Source organism: Camellia sinensis, chromosome 4, assembly GCF_055761805.1.
Source record: "Camellia sinensis isolate YWXY chromosome 4, ASM5576180v1, whole genome shotgun sequence".
In the NCBI taxonomy this organism is placed as follows: Eukaryota; Viridiplantae; Streptophyta; class Magnoliopsida; order Ericales; family Theaceae; genus Camellia; species Camellia sinensis.
In genome coordinates this window covers 65,287,245-65,303,131 of record NC_138964.1, presented here as the reverse complement: position 1 = coordinate 65,303,131, position 15,887 = coordinate 65,287,245, and the positions used below count along the sequence as shown (strand labels likewise).

Here is a 15,887-nt window from a genome sequence, read left to right as displayed (position 1 = left end):
CAAAGTTGAATTTCGACATCTTTGAATTTCCATCCCTCCAATTATCTTCTAAGCTTAAGGTAGGGATATTTTCGTTCTTTCTATAAGTTTTAAGTTAGTTATTTATTATTTCTAAACCATATTGAGATCTTTGGGAGATTTGGAACAATCTAGGGTTTTGAATAAAAATCAAAAGAAGGGTTTTTCAAATGGATCCTTGAAAATGATTTTGTTATGGAAGATGATGTTGAGTTAGGATGAATCGTTGATTTTGAATGTTGGAATTGATTTTGGGAAGAAAATGGATTTTGCCATACATGCCTCAAATGTTGATTTTATATAATTTATGATATTGATATTGGAATCACTATAACAAAACTGAGTTTTTACGGCTTCATATCAACAACATACAGTAAATGCAAGCCGTGGTTTCTTACTTTTACGACTTGCTTTTTTTACATGTTGTAAATAATTCTCCAATCACGACTTGTTTATTGTGTAAGTCGTGAATGCTAATAATGATGATTTTTTTACGGCTTGCAATGTTAACCGTAAATAATAAAACTTTTTATGACGTGCATATGACATGCCGTTAATACATCAACTATACACGACACGTGTACACCAGTCGTTAACAAAAAGCCAGTCGTTAAAAATTGTACTTTTCAGGACGCACAAAAGTCAGCCGTTTAAAATATTGTACTTTTTCACGACACACAATTGCTATCGTGAAAGATATGACTGAAAAAAAAAAGAAAAAAAAAAGAAAAGAAGCGCTAAGATAAAAATTTTGAGCGGCAAACACTAAAAAAAAATTTATAAAACAAAAAAAAAAAAACCCTAATAAAGAAACAATCAAAAGCCATAACAAATTGCTTTCTGGGTTTGCTGGGTTTTTTATATCTTTTGGTGGGTGTGAGTTAGAATTTTCATAGTTCTGTGCGTGTATGTACAAATTGTAAAGATTTGTATGTACAGGTATGGTGATGACGGTGGCGTCGCCGAGGAAGTCGATAAACACGGTGTTCCAGAGAGCTGGGGTCTGTGGATTTGGCGAGAGCAGCCAGAAGAGGCGCAAGTATGACATTCGGGATGATGATGATGATGAAGAGACGATGGAGATGATGCAGATTGGTGCCGAGAAGACCAAGAATGTGTTGATCTTGATGAGTGACATCGGCGGAGGCCATTCTAGACTCCTTCAGATTGGAGTTTGGGGACGAATATCGGGTATTTGAACTCATTTCCTCTTCTGGGTCTTCATGGATTCTCATATATTGTGTATATTATGCAACTACTACTTTGATGTGGGAATGTTCTAATTGAAGATTTTGTGGAGTTTCTTCTGAGGCCATATGTGATTAAATTGGAGTTTGGTGATGAGTACGAGGCAATTGAATTGAACCTTTTCTGGGTTTTCTATGGGTACTCTTTAGTGTTGAACCCAGTGACGTGGCAACCCCAGTGACGTGGCCACCCCCAGTGACGTGGTGATGAGGTGGCAGCTGATGTGTAAACACAGCTGAAAAAAAAAAAAAAAAGAGGAAAAAAGCGGGAATTTCTGGCCATCGTCTTCCCTCGTATGTCCTAACTCTCGCCGCCATCCTCGTCTGTCTTCCCTCGCCTATCCTAACCTCTAGCCGCCATCCTCCTCCTCCACCATAGCTCGCCGGGAATTTCTGTAAAAACCAGTGGCTAGTCGCCCGGAATTTCTGCAATTTTGGTCTGTCTGGTTTTGCTCTGCTCTGTCAGTTACTAGCTCTCTTGTGAAATTTCCTCCTCCTCCACCATATCAGATTACTAGCTCTCATCTATCCTCAGAATTCCTGTAATTTTGGTCTGTCTGGTTTTGCTCTGCTCTGTCTCTGTCCATCAATCTGGTTTATGAGGTAAAAAATCAATTTCATATGCTAATCTTTCAGTTATATGCTACTCCATTGGTCTTAATTTTTTTGTTGCTATGTGACTTATTTTTTTATGTCATTTGATGAGATAATTTATCCTCAGAATTCCTGTAATAATTTATCCTGAGTGTGGTATTGTTTTCAAAATTTCATATGCTTATTTTTCATATGCTTATTTGATGAGATAATTTCATATGCTTATTTTTTTCATATGCTTATTTTCATATGCTTATTTGATCAGATAATTTCATATGCTTATTTTTTTCTATCCTCAGAATTCCTGTAATAATTTATCCTGAGTGTGGTATTGTTTTCAAAATTTCTGTTTTCAGTTTTTCAATTTTTTTTTTTTTCAAAAACAAAAATAATGAAAAGATCAGGAAACACCATGGTTTTTTAAATTTTCGTATGAAACTGATTTATGAGGTTAAAAACATCACCATTAGTGAGTTGGGTCTAGGTGGTAGCAAACTTAGATGAGTAATTAATATGCTAATCTTTCATCTGGGCATTATGCTCAACTACAATTTAGTTAATTTTTATGAGTAATTGTGCTCAACTGTGGTAGCAAACTTCATAATCTGTAATCTGTAAGCTTGGTAGCCAACTTCATAAGCTTGGTAGCAAACTTCATATAATTTCCATAATCTGTAAACAGTTTATATAAAATCTGAAATATGAAGTTTAGTTCCATAATCAGTAATGATATTTGTTTAATTGTTATTTCAGTACGCAAAGTGGAGAAATGGAGGTTGATTCAAATGTTGAAGGTGAGAATCCTTTAATAAATGAGGGCGAACACGTTGAAGAACCTAAAAAGGGTATGTGTTTTAGCTCAAGGGAAGAGGTGTACACATTTTATGGCAAATATGCTAAGCATGTCGGATTTGCTATAGCTCATAGAGCACAACATTTTGGAGATGATGGGCAATTGCTAAACTTTGCCATTGAATGTTCTCGAGCGGGGCAGAGAAGAAAGACATCAGAACTCAACCCTCTGAAGCCATGTTTGTCCACAAAAATTGGTTGCACAGCAAGGGTACGAGGTAGTGTACAAAAGGATGGGAGATATAAACTAACCACAGTTAACCTTGAGCATAATCATGATTTGATTCCCACCGACTCACGTCATTTTGCAATGAATAAGAAAATTCTTACTCCTGTGAAGAGAAGATTAGAAATTAATGATGAAGCAGGGATAGGGGTGTCTAAGAACTTTCATTCAATGGTTGTCGAAGCAGGGGGATATGAGTCATTGACATTTGACGAGCGAGACGCAAGAAATTACATTGAGAGAGCTAGAAGGTTGAGGCTTGGGGAAGGTGATGCCGAATCACTTCAAAGTTATTTTATGAGGATGCAAGCACATAGTGAGAGATTCTTTTATGTGATTGATATTGATGACGAGTTTCGCATTAGAAACTTGTTTTGGGCTGATGCAAGGAGTCGGGCGACTTATGAAGCATTTGGAGATGTCGTTTCATTTGACACAACTTATTTGACGAACAAATATGACATGCCATTTGCTCCATTTGTCGGAGTTAATCACCATGGTCAGTCCATTTTGCTTGGTTGTGGATTGTTGTCTAGTGAAGACACTAACACATTTGTTTGGCTATTCAAGTCATGGTTAAGTTGCATGTCAAATCATCCGCCAAAAGCTATCATAACTGATCAGTGTAGAGCTATGCAAAATGCTATAGAAATTGTGTTTCCACAAGCTCGACATCGGTGGTGCTTATGGCATATCATGAAGAAAATTTCGGAGAAGTTGAAAGGATATGCTCAATATGAAGCCATAAAGTTGGCTATGCAAAATGCAGTTTATGACTGTTTGACCAGAGCTGAATTTGAGAGTAAATGGGAAGAGATGCTTGCAACATTCAATCTTTATGATAATGAGTGGTTGGGGGTACTATATGATGAGCGGAATCGATGGGTACCTGTTTATGTTAAAGACATTTTCTGGGCTGGCATGTCAACTACACAACGAAGTGAAAGTATGAATGCGTTTTTTGATGGATATGTAAATCCAAAAACTACATTGAAGCAATTCGTTGAACAATATGACAATGCCTTGAGAAATAAGGTAGAGAAAGAGAAGAAAGCAGACTTCAAGTCTCGACACAAATTGTTTGATTGCCTAACTATATACGGGTTTGAAAAACAATTTCAGCAAGCCTACACCAATGCGAAATTCAAAGAAGTTCAAGGACAGATGCAGAGATTAGTTTACTGTCAGGCGGTGATTGTGAAAGAGGAGGGATCAATTTGTACATATAATGTCCAAGAAGCGATGGTAGTTTCTGAGAAGATGAAGCATATGGACTTTGTTGTCTATTTTAATTCAACTGAATGTGAAGTTCAATGCATATGTCGGTTGTTTGAGTTTAGAGGCATTATGTGCGCTCACTCACTCGCTGTGCTTGTCAGAAGATGCATAAATGAGGTGCCAAGTAAATACATTTTGCCCCGGTGGAGAAAAGATGTGGATAGAGAATACGCAAGCATCAAAACCACATATACCGGCTTTGGGAACGATTTCAATTCAAGTACCTATGAGAGGATGAACAAAAAATTGATTGCCATTGTACAACTTGCTGGTAACTCTGAAGGCAAAACTAGAATTGTAGAGCTTGGGTTGGATGAAATCAAGGAGAGAGTCATGAAAGAAGAATCCGGTTATGGGAGTAATTTACCATGTTCAACAAGAAGTCCGATTCACACCGGTTCTATACAAGGAGGTACTAGTAGGAAAGTGATTAGTCCTTTGGTTGCTAGGCGAAGAGGTCGTCCAGTTACGAAACGGAAGGTTGCCAAAGTAGATCAAATTGTTAATCGGTTCAAGGCAACAGCAAAAAAACAAACAAAAGCAAAGGTAAATTGTGTATTCAAATGTTTTTGTTGACAAACTATATTGAAGTATGTAAAAGCAATTCATACATTTCAATATGTAATTATTCTTCAAAACATGCAGGCTGCTAAGTTGCTCCGATTTGAACCTGAAGCTCAAGCTCAAACACCGTATTATCCTTATATGGTTGGCACAGAAAATAGTATTTATGCACCGGTACGTGTTCCAAAGAGGCCTTCATGTACTTTTCCAAAGTGTATTCGAAAGAGTACTTCATGTACTTTTGCATCTTTCTATTGTTCTAACATGTACTTTTTGCAATGAATTGTCATAGGTGGCCCATGGTATTGGAGGCACATCTCTTACTCCATCGGACTTCATAAGTGGCACACAGGGAAGTTTGATGAGTGCTCCAACTCAGATTTATGGTTCTGCATCGGGAAACTTAGATATTACAGACTTGTTTGACTAGTTTCTATGTATTCCAACTGTTTGTTTTTGAGATTGGAAATTATGTAGTTTCTATGTAGTCACTACTTCATGTACTTTGATGTTGAGAAGATTGAATATTATGTAGTCTACTATTATGAGTTTCAAACTTTGTTATTTAATATATAGTGTTTATTTAGCATGTTCAATTTACCATGTTCAATAGTTTACCTGTATTCAACAATAGTTACCTTGTATTCAATAGTTTCCTGTATTTAACAATGTCCATTCAATGCGTAATGAAGAAAGTGTACAAATTTGAACAAGCCATTTTCCATTCCACTAACAACAAAAGAGGTACAATAAGTAGGTTTCAATACACAAGAAAACATGACTTCCTCCAAAACATCACAAAAGTATGAAGTCTACGTCAACAAGTTCAAGGAGACATGTACTTCTACTTATTACATATTCATAAGTTTAAAGGCACCAATTACAAACAACACAGACAACATATATATCAACTTCTGCATCTTTGCGATCTGAATTCGAAGTTGTTCCGTCAGCTGTATTTGTTGTTCAGTCATAGCTTGAAGTCGTTCGGTCATAACTTGTTCGCCAACAGTTGGGACTTCGTCTGTTTGAATTTGATGACCTCCATATTCTGGATTCGTAGGTAAACACCATCCGATAAAACCACAAACATTACAATAGTAGAATAACTTGTTCTTGTTTAGCTCGGTTTGTGATATTTTGATGGTGGCTTTTTTGTTACATGTACGACAAATTCTGTTCACGTATGTCAACCAACCTGAGCTACTGCCACTAACACTTGAAGTTGACATCTGCAAAGAGGGACAAATAGCAATTAAAAATAGAAGATGAATGCTGAAGATGAATGATCTTATATATTCAAATGATCTTATATATTCAATTTAAAATAATACATAAATGGAGGAAATTTCTGTATACAGAAGATGAATGCTGAGGTCACTAATGCTACTTGTCTTATTCCTCCGTTGTTTTGAAATTTGCCCCTCTGATCTGTTGGTCTGCTCCCTGGTTTAGCCTCTTCTATTCAGTTGCTGGTTGTGGGTTTCTGGGTTGGTCTGTTCTGTTGGTTTCTCTGATCTGTTGGTCTGCTCTCTGGTTTAGGCTCAAGTCTTTGTGCTGTGTTGTGGTTCAGTGGTTCACTGGTGTGTGTTAAGGTTGGTTTTGGTGCCTACCAGCAATATTGGAGTATTTCAGTGGTGTGGGTTATGGTCTACCATTCAAGCAACATAGTTATGATCTTATGGAGTCTGTTGTGGAATGATCTTGTTTGTGTCTGCACTGCTAAAAAATACAATAAAAAATGAATGCTTTGAGGTCTGCTGCTGTGTGTGGTAAGGGCTTTGGTGCATGACTCTGTGCAGTGCAACTGTATGGGGAGAAAGTATGCTGCTGATCTAGGGTGTTGCTATAGGATTGGGTGTAAAATGTGGATCAAGGCTGTGGTTTCTCTGTTAATGATCTTGTGTGTAATTAGCATCATGTGTATTGCTGCATTGGGAAAGCCCTGTGGTCTAATGCATGACTCTATGGCTTAGAGGCATGCTAATTAGCATCATGTGTATTGCTGTTTGCTGTAGCTTAGAGGCATGCTAATTAGCAGATTTTTGGGTTGTAGATTTTTGTGTCTGCACTGCTAAAAAAATACAATAAAAAATGAGGTCTGCTGCTGTGTATGGTAAAGGCTTTGGTGCATGACTCTGTGCAGTGCAACTGTATGGGGAGAAAGTATCATGTGTGTATCATGTGTATCACGTCAGCCATAGACTTGATATATCCTTCTCATTGATACCAGGACTGTATAATTGAAACAGGCATTCTTGACAAATATGCATCTTCCCTGACATATAACTCAGGATTAGATATGCATAAATGATAAAAAAAAGTAATGCTGATGGAAGAGTTAGCCAACCCAACACCACCCCTTCCATGAGCATATGGAGAGAGGAAAGATAAAGAAAACACAAAAATAAGAACGATGCTGTTAAATTTAAGAGAAGAAAGACTTTGCATATTAGAGTAATTTCACTGTTGGGCCTAGTCTTAGACATTTAGTAGACTCCTATTTTATGATTATCTAGATTTTAAGTATTAATATCATTTAAAAAAAAAAAATCAAATTAAGTGTTAATATGATAATCTTTACATACACACACACATGAATATATGTAATTTTAAAGAGCAAGGTATTTTGGTAAATTTAACATTTTCTAGACATGGGTTGCCCGGGTCAACTAATTTTTTTTTTTGTGATCAGCTGGGTCAACTTATGTTATATTGTCAACTTTTGGGCTTTATTATGGTTCTTATTGGGGTTGTACAGGTCACCTAATGTTATCTATGCATTCCTTTCCAACCAAATCTTCCAAATATAGCAAAAGTTACACAATCCCAAAGAGCATGTGCATTGCTATTGGCACCAAATCCCGTATACTAAATCAAAAGCATCTGTATGTTGTAGGGAGGAGTCACACCTACACCACATCCACCATATAAAGCAATTTCCCCTAGAACAATAAAGCCACCGGACATTGCAAAAAATGATAGCCAATACTTTCCTCATCCGTCCTACATGACAAGCTACACAACTGTGGAAGCAAAGAGTCATTGGGGGGTCTCCTTTAAAACAAATCATTGACATTAATCTTATTATGAGCCAATGACCATGAAAATACTTTCACAATATTTTCACTTAGACGAAAAGGAAAATCACCATGCATCATAGCACGATGCCTCAAATATGAGAAGACACATTTACCCAAATGGAGATAAAAACTTACGTGCAAGAAGAAACAAACACATCTGAAGATGTTTCTGTATAATCAAGATGAATTACGAAATTGATTTAATGAAGAAATTATGCACCTTCAGAAATTTAACCAAATGAACCAATTATGCACAGAAATTTCTGTATAATCAAGATGAATTACGAAATTGATTTAATGAAGAAATTATGCACTGGAGAAATTAAACCAATTGATTAAACATTTCGTTGGGGAATTTCATCGAACACGTTTTACGCAATGAAAGACTCCAACTGAAAAGGCCACAATTCGTAAATGAAAATGCCACAATTCCCAAATCAAAAGGAAATTTCACAGATAATAGATAGAAAATTCACAGATAATAAATAGATATATACATATATATATATACTCAGATATACATACAGCTGCTGTGAAGGGAAGGAGAGACAGAGAGATTCGCGAGTGAAGGGAGGAAACGAGCTTGTCGGTGTCGGAGTGAAGGGAAGGACTGGTCGCCGGCGTCGGAGTGGGAGTCAGGCGTCGGAGTGGGGGGTCAGTACCTGTTACCGTTGTTTCAGGGGGGAGGGCACCGTTGTTTGAGGGGGGAGGGGGGAAAATTTCAAATGAAATGGAACCTGTTTGTTTGGTCTTACACCCCAGTCACGTGACTATCACGTGAGTGCCACCTCACTGGGTGTCACTGGGGGTCGGGGCAACTGGGTGTATGAGGCATTAGTGTTACTTCCTCATTCTATTTGTTGCCCTGGTTAAAATTGCCCCCTTTGTAGGTATTGTATAGTACTTTATCAATTTGACCATAAAATGGATTGTAAGTTATCTCTTCATAATGCGTGAGTGTCAGCAGGCATTATTATTTTAGGATAAATGGTCATGAATGTCTATGTATCCATGAGAATGCATTTTATCTACGCATTTTACTTACCATGAACTTCCTTGAATTATTATATCTGCTTAATACTGATGTACATTTAAGATTACTTTGGAGGCTTGTGTATACTGAATTCATTTGCCTGTATGGAAAAGTTAAACGGGAGGTTTTAACATGTAAGACAACATTCATATTCACATTCACAAACTTTATCAGACAGCCAGTAGTCATTTCATGCATTATGCTTTACTGCTGCTTTTCATAAGAATTCGATTCGAGCACTCTGTGCATAGTGATTAGGATTGACTGCTATTTTTAGGAACCAGAATCTAATGGTAATGAAACTTTTTATGTGGAGAGCAACCAATCTTATTTACTATGTTGAGTTTCTCTGCCTTTGTCAACTCTTGGGTATTCGTATTTCATCTCATTTTGTTGCTTAATCTTTGGTATAATCTATATAGGTTCTTGTTCACAATCTAATCTTTCTGTTATATAGGTTGTCTTATTTACGAGCTTTTTTCTGGAATGAAGTTGAGCAAAACAGAGGAGCTGCGTAACACTGCTAGCTATGAAGCACGGATACTTCAAAAAGGGTGACGTATCCGTATCGGATACTTATCAGATACCGATACTCCTCGGATACTCGCGGATACGTATCGGATACTTCTTAATTAATTTTTTATTAATTTTGAAGTATCGGATACTTAATTTTGAAGTATCGGATACTCGAAGTTACATATTACTTATAATATTTTATTTAGTTCTTTGATAAGAGGAATATAGTGAGAGTTAAAGTAATAGAATTTGTCAAATTGATGTATCCTTGTTGTCTCTCTCACTTCTCTCTCGCTTTCTCACTCTCTCACGTTTCTTCTCTCTACTCTCATTCTTTTTTTGGTGTTGGCATGTAATGATGATGTTTAATTTGCGTTTGCTTTTGTTTTTGCTTTTAGTTTTGGATGTTTTATGAATGTTTGAGTACTTTTAGGTTAATAGGAATCCCTCTTTTTATTTATTAATTTATAAGTTTTATTTTCATGCATATTACATTATTAAAATTATAATTTTCTTTTTTTTACGAATGTATCCCCGCTGTACTTGTATCATACTTTTTCAAATTTTGACATATCGCCATATCCACATCCCCATATCACCATATCCGTATCCGTGCTTCCTAGGCTATCATTGATGACTTAAAAAAGTATATTTGCTGAAATTTTTATTTAAGAATGGTTTTTTGGCTTTAGCTAAGGTCTGTGATATTCACTGATGAAGGGGAACAAGTTGAAGCTATTGACCTTGAAGACTCTTAGTTTTATAGGAATTTTTCTTCTTTATCAAGTTATCTTTTGCTTTAGGTTTTATTTTTATGCATATTGCATTACTAAAAATTGTTAAAATAATATTTTTTATGAACGTATCCCCGCCGTACCCGTATCCTAATTTTTCAAATTTTGTCGTATCGCCGTATCCGTATCGTATCGTATCCGTATCCCGTATCCGTATCCGTGCTTCCTAGACTGCTAGTATACCCAAGGTATTGATCTGTCCAAATGTGTACTTCCTTATTCAGTTTCATTTCCTTTTACCCTATAATTTAGTATCATTGTTCAGCAAATAAGTGTGTCTGCTGTTTGTGTGTGCATGTGTGTTTGATTCTGTGGCTAACAAACTTGTTTTTGTCTTTTTCTTTAAAATTTCCAGTCATTTGAAAGATTCACCTCCATTTGCATCTGTCTATTTTCTTGTCTCACTGTCTCTACTTCCAGATTATCAGCGGCTTTTGAGTTCCATGCCTTCTCGCAGGTTGAACTCATCAAAGCTTGTAGAAAACAATAGTGAGTTCTCCTACTTCTTACTATTGTAGTAAATGTATGACAAATTTCTAGTCCTAGGAATTCGATTAACTTTTCACTTTTTAAAGGAAGGTTTGCCTTCATTTGATGGCTTATCATAGCAGTTTTTTTTGTTTTTTTGTTTATTTCTTATAAATTTACAGTTGTAAAGATTTGTTGTTTGTTGTGATTCACATAGATCTATTGTAAATTTCAGATTCCTTTTTGTTTTCATATTGATATACAAATCTTTGAACTTGATTTTTATTATTATTATTTTTTGTTTGTTGTTTGTATAAGGTGCATACCATATGCACATGTTTTGTGGAGCACATGATAGCCTTTCCCTAAAATCAATTGCCTTAGAGCCTATGCTATGTGCAGGCATTTTGAATTTTTAAAGCATAGTAGACTTCACACACAGATAGAAACTGCCATCTTTGTGTAGCGATTATTGAGTGACAATAAGATCTGGAATTTTTTTATCAAACTGGATATTTTAGTTGCTGTCCTTATAAATTAGCAATTATCATGAAAGTATAATGTGTTTTCCTATTGATTGCAGCCAAGCTCATTTTTTAATGAACAACTAACAGGTTTTGAGGTGTGGCTTGACTCTGGGTCCCAACATAAGAAGCCACCAGAGCAATTGCCAATTGTTCTTTGGGTGAGACTTTAGATGCCCTTATCAGTATTGCAAACTTGTAGTTTCTATATTCTTAGTGACTTATGAATAAGTTATTTGAGTACACCAACAATAGGAAAGAATATATCCGTACACTATCCAATTCTGTAATAATCTTTCTATTTTTTGAATCCTCTTTCATTTATCATCTAAAGGTTATTGTAGATGCAAATTTCGAAACGTGAAATGTTTTAACACATTTCAAAATTCATTTCATCCACTGTTTAGTCTCATTTAGGCTAAACAGTGTCAATTGTTTATTGTGGATTCCTATTTCCAATTTGAATTCCAAATTGTTAATTACACACTTCAAACAATTGAGACCTCCAATTAATGAAGAATAGAAAAGTTGAAGAAAAAAAAAGAGAGGAGAGAATTTAAGCAAAAGAATTATTTCATTAAAGTTTCGGGGATTTAAACCCTCTAAATACACCAAGTACAGTCAATGGGTTTGTATGCAATTCTCTAGGTTCTAACTTTCTCAGAACTCTCAGCTTTGGAATTCTCTTGATTCTCGTCTTTCTCATCGTCTTTATGTTGTCACCTCTTGTATGTGATGGTCCTCATATTTATAAAGGGACGTCTACATGATAAGCGACTCTTATCCTCAGTTTGAATTTCGAATTTTATGATTACTCTGTTCAAATTTGAACATAATGTTATCATATCAAACATGATTAACTATATTGATCTTCTGGATTTTATCCTCTGTAGCTTCCTTCTTGTAGGCTCTGTACATGTCATCCTCTGATTGAATGCATTGTCCTTTGAATTTTGTAGGCTCCATGTGTCACTCGACTTGTATAGACTTGAAGATCTTGAGTAACATCGTTTAAATGCGATGTTATTGTATCTTATCAGGTATCTCAACTGATCGTATTGATCATTTTAGTGTTGTTTTCCTGTAGCCTTTCCATCGTAGGCTCTACATGTGCGCCACCACTTGGTTGAGCAAGTTGTCTTTTGAACTTTGTAGACACCACATGTCAGTTGTATAGGTTCAAAGGATTTGAATTTTAGAGTCCCATCACCCCATTGAACTTGGAATCTAATCCTAAATTTGGTTAAAATTTATGTGCCAATAGTTATGATTTTAGTACAATGGTTTTTTCCACAAGATTGTTTTAAGTGTAGTCAGTTTCATAACCCATGCATTGTGCAGCCATTCTTGTTGCGCATTGGTTGATTAATGTTTTAGTCTACTTAACTGCACGGTTTTTTGAATTAGTTCATAAGACTATGTTTTGAGTGAGTTTGGTTCATTATTAGGATGACTTGTCAACCTGTGAGCCACAATGCTGAGTGCTTTACAAAATCTTTCTATCTTGTCCTCTTCCAAACTAAAATTGATTTTACTGTGCTATTTTGAAGATATCTATGTGTTAACAACTAAACAAAAGTTTATTAAATAGGGTAAGCAACTATAATATCACTGTGCACTGGTACTAATTCAGTTATTTGGGCTGTAGCGATGCATGCTTTTTGTATTATTTTAGAATAAAGATGTGTGACTAATAAATACCCATCTGTCATGTGGGACAATGGATTGGAGCCATATGCATATGGTTCAAGTTGTGGCTACGAGGGAAGGCATGATGGTCTACAATTTACAGTAGATATTGACTTTAATAGGGCAGTGAGTTGATGCTTTGTCATATTTATTTTTACTTTTGTTCTTTCTCTCTCTCTTCTTTTTTTTTTTTTTTTAAAAAAAAAAATAAATTTAATTACCAAATTATTTTAGGTTTTGCTCAGTCAAAGTCATCGATTCCAAGCACTGTTCCTTCTTGGAAGATTCCTTGATATGGGTCCCTGGGCTGTGAATCTGGTAACTTTTCTAATGCTTGTCTTCTTTTTTATCTTTTTCTTCCTCATTTCAACCCTAGTCCAGTTTGCTGTCATTTTGTACTGTACTTATGCAAGCAGTTTGCTATGCATCTAGATCTTGTCAGTTGGAAATTTTCCATGTGTGCTCAAGTTGCTTAAAACACCAGCAGCAGACCTGAGACAAGGTCTTGTATTCATATGGACAAAGATCCTTGCATTTGATAAGGTAATTTGTTAGTCGTTATATATGTGTATGTCTTTGGCAAGTCATAAACAAGTGAGGAGGAGTCCACATGTTTCCGGTGTGAGAAGTCCATTCATCCTTCCTATCTGATGTTGTTGATTCAACTTTTGGTTGATAAAATAGACTCTCTTACACTAAATGTTCCTCTGTGTTGAAGAATACAAAAACTTCTAGTATCAGAAGATGTGTTTCCAGTCTGTAATATGACGAGACAACACACACTCACACAAACATGGATGGCTTTTAATGTATTTTTCTTGATTTTTTTTTCTTGACATTCTTCATTTTTGTCCCATGGCATAATAGTCATGTCAGGTTGATTTGGTAAAGGATGGAGGGCACTTTTATTTCATCAAATTTCTTGATAGCATTGATGCATGTCCTAAACAGCGAGCAATGACTACATTTGTTTTGACTGTCATTGTGGATGGGCATAGACAGGGACATGAAGCTTGTGTTAATACTGATCTTATACACCTGTGCTTGAGGTATCTTCAACCAAATGATGTCCAAACTGAGCCTCTTCTTCTTCAGTGGCTTTGCCTCTGTCTAGAAAAGCTCTGTGAGGATTGTCCTAAGGCGCAGGTTATAGCTTTGCGAGCAGATGCACTGAAGTTACATGCACTATTGTCGGATCCCCAACCTGAGGTCCTCTTTCATTCTTTTTGGCTCAATGTTTAGGTTTGAAAATGAGTAATTATTTAGAACTCCATCTTACTGTCCGTATGCCTTGTTTCAGGTTAGGGCTTCTGCTACTTTTGCATTAAGCAACCTACTTGAAAGTGGATCTGACTCATGTGAAGATTGGAGTGAAATTAGTGAAGAAATTCAGGACAACAAGAAGATGAAGGATGAAATTAGTATAGTTCAGAGGCTACACATGCTAGAAATAGCAGTTTTAGAGACTCAAACTTGTTGAAGAACTTTGCTGCTGCAAGTATGGCCCCTTTGGATTTGGGTGACAGAATGGGTGAAATGGGGTGTCACCTCACTGGATGATTCCACATGCTGCATTCTGTTAGAGCTTTTTTTCCCAATCCCTTTATTTATGCGCAAGAGAGCATGTGTGTGAGAGTGATAGAGCATTCTACAACTTACAGAAATATCATGAAATATAATGATATTTTGCTGCAAAAATATGCTTGTTTCATATTCTTGTGTTTGAGTTTTAACTATTTTATGTTCCTCCATTTCAACTTGGTAGATATTAATGCAACAGTTTATTTATTTACGAAATGAAAAAATAAGCTTTGTGATTCGTCTATTTGCTAACTTTATTTTCCATTTATGGAAATTGTAGAGAAAATTCATAAATTTTTTGAAACGTAATAAAATTTCTTGGTCTCCTAAAATTATGAATTAATAGTGGATTGACCATAGGTTGCTCATTGTTGACTATTGCATGTGCAAACTTCCATGCTTCTTGTTACTATTTTGCATTTATTTGTTTAATTCTTGATCTTGTTGGCCAATTTGCCACTTTGAGAAAATGAATGACATTTTTTTTTTAATCATTGGTGGCTTATCATTGTAGTACATTATGACGGTGGAGAAAAGGTCAACCCATTGAGTCTTGGGAGGCTCATAAGGCAGCCATTCAAGCTGTTATAAAGTTGGTTTCAGGCGAGCTTGTTACAGGTATAGTTAATTCAAATACAAAGAGGCACGGCAATTCAATGGTGTGACTGTGAAGGCATATTCCTCTTCTTCTCATATACTCTTTCTTCTTATCCAGCTTTCAAGTTCCTAATTTTCTTTCTTAATCATTATCTCAACCATCAAATTGCTTTAGGTATAATTCCATTTTATTGACTATGTTTTATGGTAATTGCGGTTCAAGTGACACAACTCTAAAGCTTTGGAAAGGAAGGACATGTGTGCATACTTTTGTTGGGCATACAGGTTTGCTTTTGCCCCTCCTCTTTCTACATGACTATTGCTTTTTGATAATTTTGACACATTTTAATTTTTGATTTATTTTGCATTCTTATCTTACCTTAGTAATTATGGTGATTAGATGAGAAATCATTTTCGTAATATTCAAGCTTCCTATAAAATGAAAGTCCCAAGTAATGGATAAAATGAAAGCTTCCTATAAATCATTTGACTTGGACTCTTTATTTTGGAACTTACAATGGTAATGGATAAAACCTATACAAACCTAAACCTCATACATAGAGATCATTTAACATAATTATGCACGTCCCAAGTAGGTGCTGTAACGCCCTCAAAATAATAACAATAAACCCATCAGATAAGACATGAATTTACATTTAAACTAACCGCATTCCTTTCATTCATTAGAATTCCAAGACATAAGTATTACATGTTAACCTCATAACAAAATGCCCTACGGGCTTACAGCTTTCCAAGTTAACACTTGGTTACAACAAAGAGTTCTAACTCGTTTACACATTAAGCCCTTGGCTTGAAATTACAT

At 35.8% G+C, this 15,887-nt stretch overlaps 1 protein-coding gene across 2 annotated transcripts; it reads left to right on the top strand.

The window, feature by feature from the left end:
* The first annotated feature begins 831 nt into the window (after positions 1–831).
* Positions 832–14,711, top strand: LOC145824695 (regulatory-associated protein of TOR 1-like). Of its 2 annotated transcripts, none has more exons than XM_082925087.1 (8): positions 832–1,209; positions 9,353–9,422; positions 10,384–10,393; positions 11,257–11,358; positions 13,121–13,204; positions 13,319–13,429; positions 13,763–14,095; positions 14,187–14,711. In XM_082925087.1, exons 1-8 carry the CDS (start codon positions 960–962, stop codon positions 14,364–14,366), a joined length of 1,140 nt encoding a protein of 379 aa, XP_082781213.1. In that variant the 5' UTR covers positions 832–959; the 3' UTR covers positions 14,367–14,711. The 2 variants fall into 2 exon arrangements, with proteins under 2 accessions (XP_082781213.1, XP_082781212.1); XM_082925086.1 differs by having other exon boundaries at positions 13,754–14,095.
* The last annotated feature ends 1,176 nt before the right edge of the window (positions 14,712–15,887 follow it).

Coding starts and splice junctions, on each gene's coding strand:
- LOC145824695 (XM_082925086.1), top strand. CDS start 960: ATGGTGATGACGGTGGCGTCGCCGAGGAAGTCGATAAACACGGTGTTC. Junction 1,210..9,352: donor AGTTTGGGGACGAATATCGG/GTATTTGAACTC, acceptor TCTGTTATATAG/GTTGTCTTATTTACGAGCTT. Junction 13,430..13,753: donor AGATCCTTGCATTTGATAAG/GTAATTTGTTAG, acceptor ATGGCATAATAG/TCATGTCAGGTTGATTTGGT.